Source organism: Magallana gigas, chromosome 1 (genome assembly GCF_963853765.1).
Source record: "Magallana gigas chromosome 1, xbMagGiga1.1, whole genome shotgun sequence".
In the NCBI taxonomy this organism is placed as follows: Eukaryota; Metazoa; Mollusca; class Bivalvia; order Ostreida; family Ostreidae; genus Magallana; species Magallana gigas.
In genome coordinates this window covers 73,360,968-73,380,116 of record NC_088853.1, presented here as the reverse complement: position 1 = coordinate 73,380,116, position 19,149 = coordinate 73,360,968, and the positions used below count along the sequence as shown (strand labels likewise).

The window sequence follows — 19,149 nt, the reverse complement described above, 5'->3', positions numbered from 1 at the left end:
TTTAATTTATAGAATAATCGTTGTATCACATCTTTTTGGCATTGTAAAAATAATTAAATGGTAGTTCAAACGAGTAACAAATACGAAAAAAATAAATTGCACCCTTCCCCAGGTGAAAACTAAATCAAACTGAAACCAAACACTGTATAGGTGAACATGAGAGGTATAACAAGGTTACATCAACGACTTCATATATGCATGTTGATTATATTCATAGACTTGAGATATCAGACAAGACCCGTGATAGTAAAAAAAAGGACACCTGCCAGCGTCAGAGTGACGTATAATTTTATGAATGAACTAGATCTTTCTCACATGAATCATGCGGAAAGCCTCCGTGTTTTTCGTCGGATTGGCGTTGCTGCATTTCATTTCCCAAAATGGTAAGCTTAAGTTCAATTCCAACGATAGTTCAATGAGTTGAGGCACCATTTTTTATTTATGAGCTGGCTATTCAGACCACAGCATGCATGAGCATATGCACAGAGATTAGATAATGTGCAGCCAAGAAAGTCAAAGGGCAGATTTAATTATGCGCAAATTAAACTATTCTTTTATTGCTATAATAGTACCTAGATTTTAATCTTATATTGCAGATATTGATTTTTAGTTTTACAGGAAAAAAACACGCATTTAAGAATATTACACACAATTTCATTATGCCTAATATGTTAAAGGAATGCACTAAGTTTCGGTCATAGGCGTCGGAACCCAGGGTCTAGGAAGGAGCTAAGTCCCCGCCTTTTTTTTTTTTTGCAAAGTTAGCCACATAGCACCCTCCCCCATATTTTGTTTTCGCAGAAAACATAATTCTTCCTTAATCTACCCTAAAAAAGATTGAAATATTAAATGTAGTATTGAAAATTGGCGTCAAAGTTATAGAGTAGCCCCCCCCCCCCCTCGCCACGCATTACAAATTTCATGATTTGGTAGGAAAGATTTTTTTTTTCGTAACAAGTATACTACCCTCCCACCCACCCCACCCCTTTCATGGATCAGGATTTTCATGATTTTGGGATTTTTTTTCGCTTGTCAAGATTTCTGAAGATTAGTCTAGCCCCCCTTTCAATTTGCTTCCGACGCCACTGCAAATACAATTTCAATATCACTGTATTGTACAACACAATACACACAAAATTTGAAACGATACTACTCCCACCTCCCCGGGTAAATGATATTTCTTTCGATAAAACAGACAAATGATAGGTATGATTATGATTAAAGAAACGTTTTGGTATAGTGTATATGATTTTTTAAGACTTACTATACCTATGTTTGGTTACAAATACCGACTTTTAGGTTCTAAACAAATCATCAAAATTTCAACTCCAATATATTTATTTAAGAACTTTTTTTTTTTTTTTTTATAAAATCGATCAATTTGATATAAACCACAATATAAAACAACGTTTGAAAAAAGCTAATAAACCCAATTTTTTTAATTAAAAAATTCTCATGAATACGGCTAAGTTGGTGTTTTCAGTTGACAAAGAGTTTGTAACTAAGTTGTTATTCGTACATGCACACTCAAATTAAGAAGTCCTGGATATATGAATGAACTGGATACAGTCATTTAGTGCGGTGATCCGGGATAAGGGACTTTGCACTAAATGGTTTCTTATCTTAGTATCTCCCAAGTACAAACTCTACTAAATACATTGTGTAATTCAGCAAAATAACCCCGTGACTCAAAATGATTCCTGTGTGTGTGTATTACAATTAGTAAAACAAGCTATTAGTTTCTATAGAGTTGGGGTTTATACAAAAGAAAGTGTAGGAAATAAACCAAAATACTACCAAAATGACGTCACAATGAAACCTACATCGCCAATAGGACAACGACTACTGAGAAACCGAAATTGATGTATATTGGACGAACCTCGAATTCAATTAAAGTTTTGCAATTGGAACAAGAATTTGGATTAAGCATTTGAAAAAGTTAGAGTGTTTCTGTAACATTGCACTCTGTCAACCACTTGCAGAAACGGCCGTGAGACAATCACCGCCTCTTTCTTTCTATATATATCGCCATGGCGGGAAGTGCTAGTTTGGTGTCGTTGTTATTGTTGATTCCAGCCGTCTGTGAGGGATTCCTGTTGTGTTCCCTGTATCCTATGTTCTGTTCGTTGAATTGCCATAACGGATACGCCAAAGACAGCAGCGGATGTACAATCTGCAAGTGCGCCACAGCGTCGTCTGGTGAGTAATGTTGGCATCATCAACCGTAACTCTTACATCACAACTCAACGATTTTAATTAATAAGGTTGATTTAAAAAGCCTTCTCATATTCATTGCTATACTTGAAGTTTTAGCAATAATCTGAGAAATTGCGATCCCTTCTAATAGGTGTTAATTATTTCAACTCCAATTAAGCACCATTTAAAAATTCAAAAAACAATAGAATTAAAGTAAAAAAATTAAATGAATAAAATAAAAAAAAGTAAACACTATTTAATAATTGTGTCTTTATTAACGTTTAAAGTGCAATTCAGCCTAATAACTTTTGTAGGTCACCCAAATTACATCCGTTTATTCTTTTTATTCCATAAAATCTTGAATGAAAACTACAAACTATAAGACAATCATCTTAATTTTCATATTTTGATCTATTATTGAGACGGCACTTTTTGACTAGTCACGTGATATAGGTTTACACTGTTACTCAGTGACCCCTGACCTCATTTTGATGCCTGATTATACGTTAAGTCTTAGTGCATTGTGGATACACCGTAAGGTGGTCCCTGTGTAATACTATATATGACAGTTCATTCATAAACAGCATTGGTTAGATAATAGTACATGTTCGTCCTCCTGTTAACATTTACCAATTAATTGTAAAAGGATTTTGCTGAGGCATTAAAAAGTTATCAGTGTGAAAAAACGTATAAAAATAAAACGCACTCATTAAGTTCTATTCCTGATTTTAAAAATTGGACAAAAAGTCCTGAGACGATTTGTCTTAATTTGAATACAATTTAGCCTGATTGTATTCATCTACATGTGTATGTCCAAACCACAGGTTGATAGCGATTAGAACCATTTTTAACAAAAGTTTGGACTTTGTGTCAAACAGCAATGTGACGTATGTCTGTATATTTCATTGCTGGCCATTCAACCACGGCTGTTTGAAATCAACAAGATATGTGTCTAGCTTTTGAACTAAGACTTCGCTCGGAACCACGACATTTTTAATTTTTTGACGTACGGAATAGATAGCTACGCTCTACTGAAAGTCCAAGATCTTGTTAAATGGTTCTAACACGTGGAAACCATAGCGGAATTGTCTTTTGCTGAATATATTTCTTAATCGTATGTTGTAATCACATCTCGTTAAGAAAGCAACCATTTACCTCAAACATACAATTAATAAATCAAATGTTTATATTATACAAGATTCCGCTGCTGTATCTGAGGCAAGTGCGCATGGTTACCCAGCATCTACTTCCGGTTACCATCATCCGTGTTTACCGCAACAACAGTTCTGTCCCAGGAACTGCCCCGAAGGTTACCTCACAGGGAGTGGCGGATGTCAATTCTGTATTTGTTACCAAGGCAACGTTACGGGTCAGTTTGTGATAATGCAAACATACGCCATAAAACAAACTGTTAACAGTATAACTGCAGTCACCATTTGTGCAGGGTTAACTGACAAAAATGTATGATAAATATTATAACCTGAATTGTTTATTTACGTTATTTATACTTTGATTGAATTAATAATAAAAAAAGTCACAAAAAATTACGCAATTCTATAAATATGATGGCAAAAAAAAGTTTAAGTATAAGGATTAATAAAATGCATCAATTTGATTACACAACTTTGTGTTATAGTCTGTAGACAATGACGTGTTGCCTTTTAGATCCCATAACGACAACCCCTCCGCCTACCACCCACGGGGTCCAGGTTCACATGACCAACCCGTGCATTCAGAACCAGACCGTGTGTGACAAGTTTTGTGGGGAGGGCTACCTGCTGGGGCCGGACGGGTGTCAGTACTGTCTGTGTAGGAACCTCATCCCGGGGCTCGTCTACACTAAAGGTGAGGGCTTACTTAGAACCAGCTTAACAGGAGATTAAACAGGAGATTAAACAGGAGATTAAACTTTGGGCAGTTGTAACAAACATCAATGTTTCTGTCTAACTAAATCTCTTGTCCTTTCACTCACCCAATTTCTTCTCTGTCTCTCTCTCTGTCTGTCTCTCTCTCTCTGTCTGTCTCTCTCTGTCTGTCTCTCTCTCTCTCTCTCTCTGTCTCTCTCTGTCTCTCTCTCTCTCTCTCTCTCTCTCTCTCTCTCTCTCTCTCTTTCTCTCTCTCGTAACAACTAGACCCATTTTAACAAGACTTTGGACAGTTGTAACAAACAGCAATGTGACGTTGGCCTGTCTATTTCATTGCTGGTCATTTGAAAGGAATACAATTTTCTGGCTTTGAGCTTAGACTACGGCAATCTGTGCATATTTTACTTTACTAGCGTCATATTTAACTTTCTTTTATTCAAGAAATAGATCATTACATCTTGCCGAAAGTCCAATGACTTGTTTATATAGTTTTTATTATAAATAACTTCCACAAAAACGATTGATTTAAAAGAAACAGCAGCGGAAAACGACAACGGACGAACAATTATAGATAATCTGCTTGACCCATTGACATAAATTATCTCGACGAGTTTAGAAGATCCAATGTCATTATTGACTAGCGCGAATTCCAACATCATATATTGTAAAGTACTATATTAAGAATTTTACCAAAAGTTGTATGTATCATGCGCGGATCCAGAAAATTTTTCCAGGGGGGGTCCGAAGGATAATTGTGTTTGCCCGGGGGGTTCCGAGGCATATTTTCGCGATAATTTTACTATGTAAATTTAATAAATTTTCATTTTCCAGGGGGGGGGGGGGGTCGGGACCCCCCCGACCCCCCCTCTAGATCCGCGCATGTGTATTAAGTTTGACAATCAGTTATTGTAAAGGGAACTTTGATTCGAACAGCGCCCTCAACGGCGCCGTTAACAGGAACGACAACTCTAGCCTACTATCTCCCGAACCCCTGCCAGGACGGACAACACGTGTGTACCGCTAACTGTCAGAACGGTTTCATCCTGGGCCCCGGGGGATGTCAGTATTGCATGTGTGCCGCCAAAACCACCGCGCCATTACAGACCACCACAGGTCGGTGTTGTTGATGTTCATGATGTTATTCTTGATGCTTCTGTTATTGTTGTTGTTTTCACTGATTGTTGCTGCATGGTGTTGTTAATGTTGTTGTTGTTAATGTTGTTGTCGTTTTGGTTGATGCTGATGCTGTTTTTGTTGTTGTGGTTGTTTTTGTTGTGATTGATATCATTTTTGCTTTTGTTGATGTTGTTCTTATTGACGTTCTTGTTGTCGATGTCTTCTTGCTGTTGTAGAGGGTCATTACGTAGCATCTCCACAGTTTTACTTGCATGGAACATTTTTTTCTTAAATCTAATGACATACTTGTCTGGTATTTTTTTTTGATTCGGCAACCGCCCCCAGCAATTAAAAATGCAGAGAATACAGAAATTTAAGCCAAAATAAAAGTTTTAATTGCTTTACTAAGCTTTTTACATATATCGATTAAAGTATATTTTATATATATATATATATATATATATATATATATATATATATATATATATATATATATATATATATATATATATATATATATAAGACTAGTGTTTGGCCTTTACTCCACACTAAAACACATTAATGCATTTCTGCACACAATTTAATCAACTAATCTCATCATGCATGTATATTTAAATAGACTTTGTTTCATAATCTAACCCTTTTTCATTTGCTCTACAAATTACTCTGATATTTTGATTTCCAACCCGTTTGCATCATACTATAAGTTGTGTATAATAAGTATTTATTTATATGTATGAAATAATTTAATTCTTTTTTTCCTTCTCACACAGTAAAGCCTTCCGGAAGTGATGTAGCGCCACCTACCACCTCGTTTCCTTCCGGTCACATGGCCAACGAGTGTGCCATTGCGTTCACGATCTGCCAGATCAAGTGTAAGCACGGCTTCCTGGCGGACACGGTCGACTGCCGCCGCTGTGTGTGCAAAGACGAGGTCTACAAGTCCGGTTAGTGTACGTATTCAGTCTTCTCAGTACTTTGATTTTGACAAGAACGACAACCTTTTTTTTAACATCCAGCTATAGTCTGTCCCAAGTTATTGCTTCCATTACTTTTTGAAGATTTTTAATAAAAATACACATACCTGTGAAAGAAATCAATTGGAATCGATAAAAGGGAATTTGTCCAAGATATCTTCATTGAACAATTATCATTTTTCACTCATTAAAGTTCACAGGAACAAAACAAATGTCTTACGGAGATTTATAATGGGAAATGATTAAATCTAACGTTTAAGGCTAGGTGATATAGACATGTGATATGTATATATATTTATGATTTAGGCTCACACCACTTTGTTTATGCATACTCAATAATTCTATACTGTTTATGAAATGCATGCTCTTCCTTTACGTATTAATATATATTTTTTGTAAATTGTACTTACCCCCCCCCCCCCTTCCCTTTCCAAGAGTAGTTTACATCCGATGTTAGAAAATGATTTATTTATGCGTAAACTTCATACATTACAGCTGGTATCGAGAAGGCGGACGAGCCCGACATTAAACTGATGAACCCCTGCGTGCTAGGACTGGACGTCTGTAACGTGTTCTGTTACCATGGATACCTGCGCGGACCACGTGGCTGTCAATACTGCGCATGTCAATTCACGCTCCCCGCGACACCGTGACGGCGTTTTTCGGATGTTATTATGTATTTAAACTAGGTGTCAAGTGTTAAAATGAATCAAATAAAGTTTTTTCACAAATAGTTTCATCGTTGTTTCTTATAAGCGTTTGTTCTATAAAAAAAGGAACTATTCATGTTTACGTAAACTCTCTTTTTCAGATACTAGTATGCGTTCGCAAGTATAAAATGTTTTCACCATTTATACAGGTGAATAAAATCATAGGCGAAGATATTTATACCCTCGACAAATTACAAAAACAACTTACGCCATAACATGTAGATTGTTAATAAACATAACAATGGTGACTTATGGTACATGACGCTTACAATATCTTGTTCAGTGGTATCTATAGAGAATTGAACATCTGCGGAAAAGCACTCTTTAAATGTCGTATAATGTCAATGTTTTGTAAAATGACAATTCTTTTGAATTTCTTGCCAAATGAGAAATATATACAAAGAGTAAGCAAAGAAGAAAAATATGCTATATAATGGGTAAATAATCGGGTAAGTCATTAGCTTAAGTAGACTTCTGCGTGTTAAGAATTCATATGATGGTTTTGAACAAAATATTACTTCCGGCATTTTGAGTGAAGCATGCGACCTTGACCTTCGAACCCATATCAGTCTGTTACACGACCTGTTATGACTGACCAGTGTCCAGCTATCAAACTGTTATTTCCGTTTAGATGAATACACCTGCATCTTATCGAATTATCATCTTTATAATATCTGGCGATCATGATGCAGACCTCTACATATATACATATATATACGTGGACACAGACAATAGCTCGGGACAGAGTAAGATTCCTTGTCGTACTCCACAGTCAGGCAATAAAGAAAAACCAGGGAACATGAGGAGTGTCGGGGCGATAATCTGCTTAATGATTGGTCGGTATACTAAAGTGTCTTTTTTTTTTGTTTTAACCTAATTTTAATGTATTTGATATGATGATAGAGTTATTACTAATTAAGTCAATATTTCATTGTTTGTAAATTTCCAAGATACTAAAATGTGGTATTCTAAATGACAGTCACTTTGTAGGAATCTTTTTTAATGATTGTATGATTTTTGTGGGAGCCAGGGCGTTTTTAGGATATTTTTGTCCAATTATTCAATGACTTTAGAGCAATTTATGTTGTTTTATTGTATAGAATAAGTTGAAGGACAACTTAGAATTCGTTTAGCCTTGAGAATCACAGCCTGAAAGTCTACCAAATCATAGTTTACCCAAATCCCAATCAATAACTGCTTTCTTATACCATTCACTGCAAGCATTGTAATATACGTAGCATCCATCCTTCCGCGATCCTGCTATTTTGCATCCAATTGCGAGAATATAAAATCACGAAAGAGGAACTTTTCCCCTTTTTTTCGTATAGGTATTAGTTCCTAAAAAATAATGGAGAGGTTTTAAAATCCGCAAAGGGTGTTTCTTGCGATTTTATGCTGATATTAATTTCACTAGGTTAAATAGGAATCTACATTATCTGAAAATGTTCGGCTATTTCCGTTCCACCGAGGTCAGACGGATCTCTATTAACTGTAAGGTAGTTGTCTGACTATTTTGCTTTTAGACCAGTAAACCGGTCAACACAAAAATCATTTTATATATTTCAGCAGTTACGGAGGGGATTTTGTGTATTTTATTTATACCGGTAACGGAGGTTTTTTTGTATTTTTGAGCAGTAACGGAGTGTTTTCTGTATTCTATTTTTAGCGATGACGGAGGGGTTTTTCTTGGACTCGTTTAGCTCCCACTGTCAGCCCATCCTGATGTTCTGTCGACTGAACTGTGCCAACGGGTACGAGAAGGACGGTTCAGGCTGTGATATCTGTCACTGTAAAGGCTCAGGTGAGAATCAGATCCTGTAGATATCATCATATATCAGCAGATATAATGAAAGTGTTATATTATAGATTGGATCAGACTGTGATATCTGTCACTGTAAAGGTTCAGGTGAGAATCAGATCCTGTAGATATCAACAGATATCAGTAAAACTTTATGTAAATAACGGGCGAGGCTGTGATATCTGCCATGTTAAGGCACTGGTGAGAATCAGAAACTGTTGATATCATCATACATGTATATCAGTAAAATTTGAAGTAAATAACGGATCAGGCTGAGATATCTGCCACTGTTAAGGCACCGGGGAGAATCAGTGACTGCTGATATTATCATACATGTATATGAGAAAATTTGACGTAAATAACGGATCAGGCTGCGATATCTGTCACTGTAACGGAACCGATGAGAATCAGATCCTGTAGATATCAACATATATCAGCAGATATAATGAAAGTGTTATATATAGATTGGACCAGGCTGCAATATTTGCCACTTCAAAGGCACAGGTGAAAATCAGAAACTGAACAGATATCAGCAGAAATAAATAAGGTGTTAAATAAAGATTGGACAAGGCTGCGATTTCTGCCACTGCAATGGCACTGTTTAGTATCAGAAACAAATATCAACCGATATCAGCAGATATAATTAAAGTGTTATATAAAGGATGGGTCAGGCTATGATATCTGCTACTTTAAAGGAAGAGGCGATAATCCAAAACTGTAGATACCAAGAGATATCACCAAATACCATCAACTATTTTAAGGATTTCCTACATTTTCTTTATTTGTTTACAAAGTTTGGTTTTCCAATCATCGTCAAACATTTTTAGTATTGAATATAAACGGTTTTTTTTTAATATCATTTTTCATTGTATCAAAATAGACCTATTAAGCCGGTAACATAATTGTATGTTGTATTTTATGATGGATTATTATACGTGTCATGGCCCATTTGAACGGGCACTTGCATTTTTCTCTTAGGACCGTCTATTGCTTCACTTTGTAGACACGCACCTGCTATCGGTTGACGGGACTCACCATCACATTCAGAATCCGTGCATCCCCTCCCAGCAGAGCTGTCCCCTCAACTGTGAATACTACGTCAAGGGCGGAACCGGATGTGAATTCTGCATGTGTGACAACTCTCACCAAAGTACGTCGCCATTACTATTCTTTACTTTAGCAATCAACTGACCAAATAAGAACAACTTAAATCAACCTTTCTTATATTTGAAAATAGTGATCTTTTTCCAAAAAAGTATACTTCGTTGATTAGAAGACCTTTTTAAAAACACTCCAGTCTACTTTGTTCAAAGCTTAATTCTAAGGTTTGATTAAATATATGAATCAATGATCGTTACGCCTTAAATAAACTTGGGTTGGGGATTACCCTACAAATATAACAATGAAGGAACCCCACTTTCTGTAGTTTCGACTTGTTTTTCTTTACTGTATACATCCAGTTACAATAAATAAAGAGCATTGCTTGAAAATTACATTTTGAGATAATACTTAACATGAAACGTTTTTGTATATAGAATTGGCTATTACCACACGTGTACATTTAGTTAATAGAAACAATGGCTTTAACTTTGATTTCGTGTTTTCATTAATGTCTTTCTACAAGTACTAATGCAAAACAATCCATAAACTGTTTCATATCATCATGTTTTTACACTTTTCTTTATGTTGTTTTAGCGACAACAGTTCCATCTACTACAGTGACCCAAAAAGCGACCACGGTCCAGAAACAGGCCACTTCCTCTACTGCTGCGCCAGTCACAGCTACTTCCGGCAAGTTTAACGTCACAACACACGACCCAATCGACTGCGAGCTTTCAAAACAAGTTTGTGATTTACGCTGTAAGGGAGAGTACCTGGTGGACCACAAAGACTGCACGTACTGTGTCTGCAGGTCGGACGTCTGCTAGGTTAGTTAAAGAAAGAGTGGGATTTTTTAATAAGTGCGCGGATCCAGAAAAATATTCTAAAGGAGGGGGGGGGGGGGTGGCGAGGAATACTTTTGTTTACCGGGTGGGATATTCCAGGTCTAATGTTTGTGATTTTACAATGTAAATTATGTAAATTTGAATTCTTCACGGAGGGTCATACCTGTTAGGCCTGTAAAGATGCATGGTGGGATCTGATAGGGTAGTCCATGCGCGGATCAAGCAAACTTTTCCGGGGCCGAGCGCGAAGAATAACTTTGTTTTGTTTGGGGTAAGGTAAGGAGTGTGTCCCGGGCTTAATTTTATTAAACCTACTATGTGAATATTTAATGAATTTGAATTTTTCACAAAGGTCCGTACCCCATTCCTGGCCTTTTTCTAGATCAGGAAGTCCATAAATATATCAATAATTGATATGGCTGAGAAATATATTAAGTACTGTAAATATTAAAAATAACATTTTTATCAACCTTGTCCTGTGTTTTAAGAAATGACGTTAAAAAGGTCAATTTTTCATAACTTCGTTAATCACGCATCGTTTGACACACATCTGTGTAAACACAGCGTTCTATTTCAGATACATTGTATGTCTACATTCTCCTGAGTGTATGTACAGCCGGGAAGAGGGAAGAGGGAATACGAACGGCGTGCATGGATATAGCAGATGTCTAATTAGCTCAAAATGATTTACATGCAATCGTATATCATCGGCATTTTTCTATTATATAGGATTTAGGTTGACAGAAATGCGTATGAATCGGATAATAATGTTTGAACAATAACTAACCGGAGAAGATTGGTGGCTGGTTATATAATGATAACAAGTCTCTTACACTTATTGTTTTCTATTTATTTTTTCAATAAACAAATCAAAAAACACAATTATAGATGTATTATTATTATTGCATTTCAGATGTCTCACCTAAAAGTTAAATAAGACATCATTCTCTTTGTAAAAACAAAACTCCGAGTACACAACTTTAAAAAAAAAGTTTTTTCCCTTTAACTTTATAATGTATACAGTATACAAAAATATATTAGGAGTACATATATATACATATATAGAACTATACCTCGACCACATATAATACATATAGAACGGTTTCTTTAATATACCATTGAAATCATGAATTATACGATGACTAAGTTGTTTGAAAATGAAGAGGACAGGACATGTAATGTTTGTTCAAGATTTGTTTCTAAAGCTTGTCAACAACCTTGAAGATTCTGAAATTTTTGAAATAATAACTTATGCATAATTTGCAAATTAAAACTCTATGGCTTTGCTTTTGGTCATCGATTGCTTCTCTGCTGTTGTTGAAATTCCACAATAGCCGTGTCTTCCGTTGGGATATACTTAGCCTGGGGGTTCCCCGCCTCGCTTTGAGATTTGTTCCAAGACGAGGCTATATCCTCAAATGTTCTATTTTTAGTCTCTGGTAGGTATACATAAATAAAGATCCAAAAGAACAGGAGAAATGCCGTAAAAGGCAGGAAGGAGAAGTTATTTAGTTCTTTCTAGAAAAAAAACAGAAAAAAAACCTTTTTAACCTCTAATAAATGTTCAAAGTTGAAAAATCTGTTTAAAAGGACGATCCTTGCTAGCGATAACGACTTGATACATATATGTATGATATCTTAAGTTATGTTAAAGAAAGACATTTCCTGTCATCAAGAATTTGTCCTGAAAGTTGTGTTTCATGCAATTTAATTTCACATCTAATCGTTTCTCACAGGAAACTACATATTTTTCACCAGAAAATTAAATAACATTAATTTTTCTAGTCTTACAAAGAGCGAATATAATCAGATGTATTTGAGTTACCTGCATAATGGGGAACACATATCCAACAGCAAAGTTACACGCCCAGTTAATCAGAACCGATATACTCATTGCGGAAACCCGCGGTCCCTGCGTGAACAGTTCCGCTACTATCATCCATGGTATAGATCCTGTTAAGAAAAAAGTTAATCACGATTAAGCGTTTATGAGTTCGGTAAGATTTTGATCTAAATATTATATACTAATTGTGAACAGTTTAGTAAAGGAATTGGTGATTTTCTTTTTGAAATACCTGGCCCCATGGCGAAAAAAACCACATAGACAAGGGAGACAACCACGTTAGCGGTATCAAACCACGGAACCTTGTCCTAAAGAATTGAAGAATTGATAAATATAACATCAATAAAACAACTTATTACGACACAATCCACGGAACCGTGTCCTGTATAAAAATAGATAGATCAACATAACAGCTTATTACAACACAAATTACCGAACCTTGTCCTAAAGAATAAAAATATATAATATATGCAATACAACAATTTAAATAGCATAGGTTAAACAGTAAAATCTAGTACCTTAAAAGTCAAAATCAATTAGTTAACAGGAATTATGTTGATTAAACTTGTCTTAAGTTAAAGTCAACAAAACAATAATAAATTGAAAACAAATCAGCAAATTGTATTAGACAAAACAAGTCAATCGTAAGCCCTCTTGAATTACCGTAAAGGAGAGCGTAATGGTTATGAGGATACTGAAGACGAACATTCCCGCCAACCCCGTCAGATGTAGGGTCCGCCTACCGATCCTGTCCATCAATGGAATGGTTATCAACGTCATCACAAGCATAATGCCGCCAATTCCGCTTGTTGCGTGCGCAGCCAGATCATCGGAAATTCCAGCGCTGGTGAACAATTTGAATGAATAATAGAATATCTGAAAAAGCAACAAGTATGATGAGTAGGGTTTTATTCGCTCACATATGATACGAACTGTGACGCATGGTATTATGCGCATGCGGAAATGGTGTTTTGATAAACATTCTTTTAAATTTTTTTTGTTTGGAATTGCCCTGGAGCTTTCTAGACCCAGGAATGAGGGAGTGGGGAATTTTTTTTACTAATTGTTTAAAATTGAAACATAACTTATCAAAAATTGGTAAAAAATGAAAATCTCTATGCAACAATGTTTTTTTTTTTATTTTGCTTATAAACTTGTATCAGCGAGAAGGGGGAAGGGGTGGGGGTATTTCAATGGGGCAGGACGCAACACCAAGCAAAAAGTTATTTTGTGTTGGCTTAAAATGGGTATCAGAATGCATTTGCAAGCACAGGAAATAAAAGAAAGGGTCCTTACCGCATTGATTCCCGACAGCTGTTGTGATAGATGCATGACGATACTGATGACTAGGGGCATGCGCAGTGACTTCTTCTTCAGCAGGTGCAAGATCCCAATCTATTTTAAGAGTAAAAGTGTAAAAAAAAAAAAGAAGAGAGAAACTGGCAATAGATTTTTAGTGAAAAAAGAAATCATCGATTTGCATGCCTTCTTTTCGGATTGCATCGCCTGGTGCTCTTGTCTCATTTCATTAAGATCATCGTCCACACCCGAGGTCCCTCGGAGTTTTACCAGAGCTAACGAAATAGTAATGTGATATGTTTAATTATGACATCAAAATAAAGTTAGAAAATCTCACTCATAGCGAAAACCTGAAAATACATTCTTAAACATGAAAAAACAGTAGAGACTTTAGCTAACACAATGCACAAACACATTGATGTAGAATCTGACCGGAAATATATACGTACCATTCATAGCGTCATTTTCTTTCTCCTTCGTAAGCAATAAATACCGAGGACTTTCCGGACAAAATGGCATAGTGAAGACTTGTAGTGCTGATGGTGCTACGCACAGACCTACAGACAGAGGAGGGCGTCACATTGCGTCAATATATCATCAAAGGCGCCGTAATGTGTCAAGTATCGCTTATGCGTCATATTGGGTCAATATATATTATCATGGCGTCGTAGTGCGTCAAAAATAACCATTGCGAGATAGTCCGTCAACATATCACCAGTGCGTCAAAATGTGTCGAATTTCACATAAGCGTCTATACACATGTGTAGGGCGTCGTATTGCGTCTTGATATCACATAAAGTCAAATTGTAACATGATATCATTAAGGTGTCATAATGCATCTCTCCCAGGCGCCACACTGCGTCTTAATATCACCAAATGCACTTAAACACGTACAATGTAAATAAACTACCAATGTCTTATTTGTGTCTAGTGGATATTAACCAACGTTATTTCGCGTTTCCATCTTATTAGACAAGTTGCGCTACTTGTTGTGTCAGAAAGATACGTTTATATTACGATGAACGTATCTGTAAAATACGATTCTGTTTTTCATAATTACCGCTAGTTTTAAAAGCTAGCTTTTTTTTTAAGAAAAAAAGGTTATATAATATCTAATTGCATATGATGGATGTTTGTTAACTAACTTACATTTACCAACTAAAAAGAGGAAATAACTCGAGAAAAAGGTTAAAATAATATAAAGGATATACAGTAAAAAAGAGCTACAAAATTTTCACCTAACAGAATGTGCCAGTACTCTCCGTTTCCAAATATTTCTGGAAATCCCAGAATCTGGGACAGGAAGATTCCGATGGTAACTCCAAACTGGTGGAGGGTTCCGAGTGCGCCCCGGATATCCGCCGTGGCTATCTCGGTCAGGTAGAGAGGTGTCAGTCCCGTGTACAGACCTATGTGGACACAAAGTACGGCATGTTTAAACAAATAATGAAGCGACCTTCACACGAACAGACATTAAACAAACTGTTTTTTTTTCTGAACAAAAAAAGAACATTTCTCAACTACCTATGACGAAAATGTTGGTGTTTGTTGTTGCATTACATGGTAAATCCCATCACTGCCTTGTGAACAAATAGGTTGTTGCTAGCAATGAAGTTATCATATTTCTTTTTTAAGGATATAGAATAACATATGGTCTTAAAATGGAGAGAATTATTGTCCTTTACATGAGCGTTTTACAGAAAATAATTCATCTTAATTTCTTCTTCTATAGACAAACCTAATTTTGCTGCATGAAAACTAATGATGGAAAAACTATCAATTGCATATAGATATTGTATGTTACAGGTCTTTGATTTTAGTGTTACATGTAATTATATTAGTACTTAAAAAATGTTGTACTTTGCGATTTAAGTACATGTGCAATGTACATGGACCGTAAGTTCGGTTGCATTACGTGAATGGATTAATGAACTTGGTTCGATTATAGAGTGGTTAAAGTTAAGAAGCTATCTTGTTAAGGCCGTGCACCTGTTTTTATGCCAAGGTGAAACATGCCACAGCTGACATGTCAACATGTGTTCTGTAGGATACGTGGATGATTACGTCAACGGAAAATAACCTTAACTCCCGATTAATTTTTGATTTAAAAATAGTTTCTTATATGCAAAAAATAAAGAAATATATGATAGTTAAATATTCTGAGGATGTACTTGTAAATTACATTTTGCTATGATTTCAACGTTTCATATAAGATATGTAATTTAGGATTTAATTTCAACACGGATAAACAGTATTTATTTGATTATATTTAAGTTATGGACATAAATACATACGGTAGAACATCATGAACATGGCAAATAGAAGCATTTTGATTTAACTAATTCAGAATGAAATCCGTAATAACATTATTGTAAAATTCGTTGAAATCAATCCTGTTTACACGTTGATATGAGTGATGGTGTACATTTGTACATTTTGCATATAGTACGCTACTCACTGAAGAAAGAGAGTTGATGTACACAATAAACACACTCGCCACAGTCTTAAAGAAAGAGGAGTGGTAGATATTCATTTTATACTATTTTCCCGTATGTACCTTAATTGACATTATTCACTTTAAGGGCATTTAACCCAGGTTGGGGAGGAGGTGATGTACTTTAACTCACTTTGCACACTGTATTAGCACTATCATTGAGTCTCTATATATGGAGTAGTGTACATTAATACACTGTAAACTGCAAGAGAATTTACCACAGTGTTAGGAAGGGGGGGGGGTGATGTGTCTTAACTTTTGCGGTATAAAATAACTTATATGTACCAAAGTTGAATCCTATCAACAGCTTGGCCACTATGATCATCTAGTAGGAGTGAGTCTATCTACTTGAGTGATATTCCTTAATACACTCATTACAAGATCACTCACTACAGACGGAGGAGGTGTTGGTGTACCTTAATTTGTACAATATAAGACCACTTACCACAGTTTAAACCTATCAGCAGCCTGGCTACTATGATAATCTTGTATCAGTGAGTCTCTCTGCAATATGGTGATGTACCGTAAAATCGGCGTAATACACTTTGTACACTATAAGGGCACTTACTCCCATTTTTTTTTTGGGGGGGGGGGGTGGTCGTGTACCTTAATTTACTCTGAACACTTTAAGAGAAGAATATGCATCACAGTTAGTAGAAGAGTGATGTACCTTAAATACCTCTGTACACTATAAGAGAAGAGCAATCACCACAGATTGGGGAGGGGGTTATGTACCTTAAATTTGTATACCATAACATCACTTACCACAGTTGAACCCTATCAGCAGTCTGGCCACTATGATCATCTCGTAGGAGTGGGCCTCTCTACTGAAGAAAAACAGACCCCCCGCCGCGAAGGCAAAGGCGTTGTTCAACAGCATACCAAACTTTCTGAAGAGGAAAGGAAAACAAACACAAATAAATAAATATTTTCACAAATACATAAATCCAAAAATTAATGAATAAATAAATAGCTAAATTCGCAACACGCACCTGCCGAAGAAGTCAGCCCACCAGCCGGCCATTAGTCCTCCCAGCATTCCGCCCACAGCAAAGATGGCGACGAGCAGTGAGTAAAGGTTGAGCTGGGTGTTCTCGTCGATGGGTGTGTCGTAACGGTACGTGTGGCTCTCATTCATAAAATCCTTAATTTTCTAAAATATCATCCAAATAAAATATCAGCGATAAAGTTTTATTGATAAAATACAATTAATTATGTAGGTTTTTTTTTTGTTTAATAGAAAAAATATATGCAAAATAGTGTGAAGCATTTTTTTTCAATTTATTGAAGAAAAAAGACTTCAAAATAGATTGGCTTCTCATTTTATAATTTTGTTTTCTAGTTTATATATATATATATATATATATATATATATATATATATATATACACACACCATTTTTGAATAAGTTTTCTCGTTATGTCACAAATGAGATTATTTTATTACTATGCCCTGAAAATTGCTGAATCACACCGGAAACAGTTATATTGCCCTCCCGGAAACAGTTATATTTCACAGGAAATAGTTATATTGCCCTCCCAAAACTGTAATATCACCATCGCGTGCAGGAGTTCTGCATATTAATTACGTCGGGTTCGAAATTCAACGAGCCAGTTGCTAAGCAAACGTAAACAGATCCGCGAACTTTAAACATGTCAGGCCAACGTCTGCGGTTTGTTCATCTAAATTCAAATGAACTCGATAGTTTAATTGATGAAAACAATTCGGCAAATACGACGAAAGTGATAAACTCAAGCGTGAGTTTTTTAAAAACATTTGCCTCTGCCTTGTGAATTAAATAAATATGTTGATAACCCGAGTTTGATTTGTTTTGAAAATGTTATATAACATATATTATATGTCTTCTCGGGCGACAATACCAGAATATTTGTCCCTTGGTGACAGGAAAGCCCTGGAGTGTTATGTCGCCCTCTGCCTTCGGCATCGGGCGACATAACACTCCAGGGCTTTCCTGTCACCTCGGGGCAAATATTCTAGTATGTCGCCCTCGAAGCCATGTAATATATGTATAATATATGCTGCAATGATCTTAATTCATTATAGAACATAAAAGACAAATACCTGATTTTCTAAAAGGTTCTCCATTTCAAAGCCTATGTGAGGCCAAAATAAGTAAAGACCTCCACCCTTTTCACATTGTTCAAACGTAAATCTACACTTTAAGGGCCATTTTAAAATGTGTTTTACTAAATAATACAACATGTGGGTGCTGGTTTGACCTTTTCTGGCGCGTTGATGACCCCTGTGTTATATCCAAACTGTACAGACCCCATCACGGCCGAAAATACAGCCACGGACAGATAACCCGTGATTTTCTGCAAAGCAATGAAAAAACAAATTTTTGTAATGCTAAAAATAAATAGCCATCACAACAAATTGCGTGATAAAGATGAAGAGAATGTCGTAATATATTATTTTATATATTCATCTTGATAGACATTGTAGATTTCAAATTAATTTTCAAACATTTTGATGATACGTACTCCACGTAACGGAGGCGCATTGTCCGGGGATAAGTGATCGCGTGAGTTTCCAAGGGAACTTGACATGGTGACGTCCTTGAGTGGTGATTTAGTCGTTCTCTAATGTCAAGGTCATTGTATGGAATACAGCGGTATGGTGATGAACAACTCTTTAGTCAATTAGTCAGGGTGATACATAACTCGTTGATCTATGGTTGACTGAAAATAAATTACAGACGATGGAGTAAGTTGTTAATTGAGATTGTACATATAACAGACCGAACTATTCAAAGATTTCTGAACTCATGTCAAATCGATATTCTAAATCTCTGAGAAAGTTATGTATTCATTTCATAAATTGTCGTTGCTGTCTGTTTACTTATTATACTTTCCTGATCTGATTCTATATATTCAAGTTTTAT

General features: G+C 35.9%; 3 protein-coding genes across 5 annotated transcripts; 2 read left to right on the top strand and 1 right to left on the bottom strand.

Annotated features, from left to right (window-relative positions):
• The first annotated feature begins 231 nt into the window (after positions 1-231).
• On the top strand, positions 232-6,885 carry LOC105336446 (antistasin). 2 transcript variants are annotated; one of them, XM_034464760.2, is made up of 7 exons: positions 232-383; positions 2,077-2,199; positions 3,395-3,565; positions 3,862-4,041; positions 4,995-5,174; positions 5,951-6,124; positions 6,650-6,885. In XM_034464760.2, the coding sequence occupies exons 1-7, from the start codon at positions 323-325 to the stop codon at positions 6,805-6,807; spliced, it is 1,047 nt and encodes a 348-aa protein (XP_034320651.1). In that variant the 5' UTR covers positions 232-322; the 3' UTR covers positions 6,808-6,885. The 2 variants fall into 2 exon arrangements, with proteins under 2 accessions (XP_034320651.1, XP_034320652.1); XM_034464761.2 differs by having other exon boundaries at positions 233-383; positions 5,951-6,130.
• Positions 6,886-7,559: 674 nt separating this feature from the next.
• On the top strand, positions 7,560-11,409 carry LOC109619773 (antistasin). The gene is made up of 5 exons (XM_034464759.2): positions 7,560-7,700; positions 8,531-8,665; positions 9,666-9,812; positions 10,358-10,590; positions 11,186-11,409. Exons 1-4 carry the CDS (start codon positions 7,664-7,666, stop codon positions 10,588-10,590), a joined length of 552 nt encoding a protein of 183 aa, XP_034320650.2. The 5' UTR covers positions 7,560-7,663; the 3' UTR covers positions 11,186-11,409.
• Positions 11,410-11,442: 33 nt separating this feature from the next.
• On the bottom strand, positions 11,443-18,946 carry LOC105336445 (glucose transporter type 1). Of its 2 annotated transcripts, XM_066074933.1 has the most exons (12): positions 18,749-18,946; positions 18,485-18,580; positions 17,237-17,397; positions 17,010-17,134; positions 14,989-15,159; positions 14,200-14,307; positions 13,937-14,025; positions 13,748-13,846; positions 13,115-13,327; positions 12,684-12,759; positions 12,434-12,561; positions 11,443-12,126 (listed from the first exon to the last, which is right to left on the bottom strand). In XM_066074933.1, exons 1-12 carry the CDS (start codon positions 18,812-18,814, stop codon positions 11,902-11,904), a joined length of 1,557 nt encoding a protein of 518 aa, XP_065931005.1. In that variant the 5' UTR covers positions 18,815-18,946; the 3' UTR covers positions 11,443-11,901. The 2 variants fall into 2 exon arrangements, with proteins under 2 accessions (XP_065931005.1, XP_019926257.3); XM_020070698.3 differs by lacking the exons at positions 18,485-18,580; positions 18,749-18,946 and adding an exon at positions 18,327-18,478.
• Positions 18,947-19,149: the final 203 nt, after the last annotated feature.

Bases quoted from the DNA above. Each gene is read 5' to 3' on its own strand.
- LOC105336445 (XM_066074933.1), bottom strand. From the start codon at position 18,814: ATGTCAAGTTCCCTTGGAAACTCACGCGATCACTTATCCCCGGACAAT. The intron at 14,308-14,988 runs GTGAAAATTTTG...CTCTGTCTGTAG, and splicing joins GTACTGGCACATTCTGTTAG to GTCTGTGCGTAGCACCATCA. The intron at 12,562-12,683 runs GTATTTCAAAAA...TTTTCTTAACAG, and splicing joins TTTTTTCGCCATGGGGCCAG to GATCTATACCATGGATGATA.
- LOC105336446 (XM_034464760.2), top strand. From the start codon at position 323: ATGCGGAAAGCCTCCGTGTTTTTCGTCGGATTGGCGTTGCTGCATTTC. The intron at 2,200-3,394 runs GTGAGTAATGTT...ATATTATACAAG, and splicing joins GTGCGCCACAGCGTCGTCTG to ATTCCGCTGCTGTATCTGAG. The intron at 3,566-3,861 runs GTCAGTTTGTGA...GTTGCCTTTTAG, and splicing joins TTACCAAGGCAACGTTACGG to ATCCCATAACGACAACCCCT.
- LOC109619773 (XM_034464759.2), top strand. From the start codon at position 7,664: ATGAGGAGTGTCGGGGCGATAATCTGCTTAATGATTG. The intron at 8,666-9,665 runs GTGAGAATCAGA...TTCACTTTGTAG, and splicing joins CTGTCACTGTAAAGGCTCAG to ACACGCACCTGCTATCGGTT. The intron at 9,813-10,357 runs GTACGTCGCCAT...ATGTTGTTTTAG, and splicing joins GTGTGACAACTCTCACCAAA to CGACAACAGTTCCATCTACT.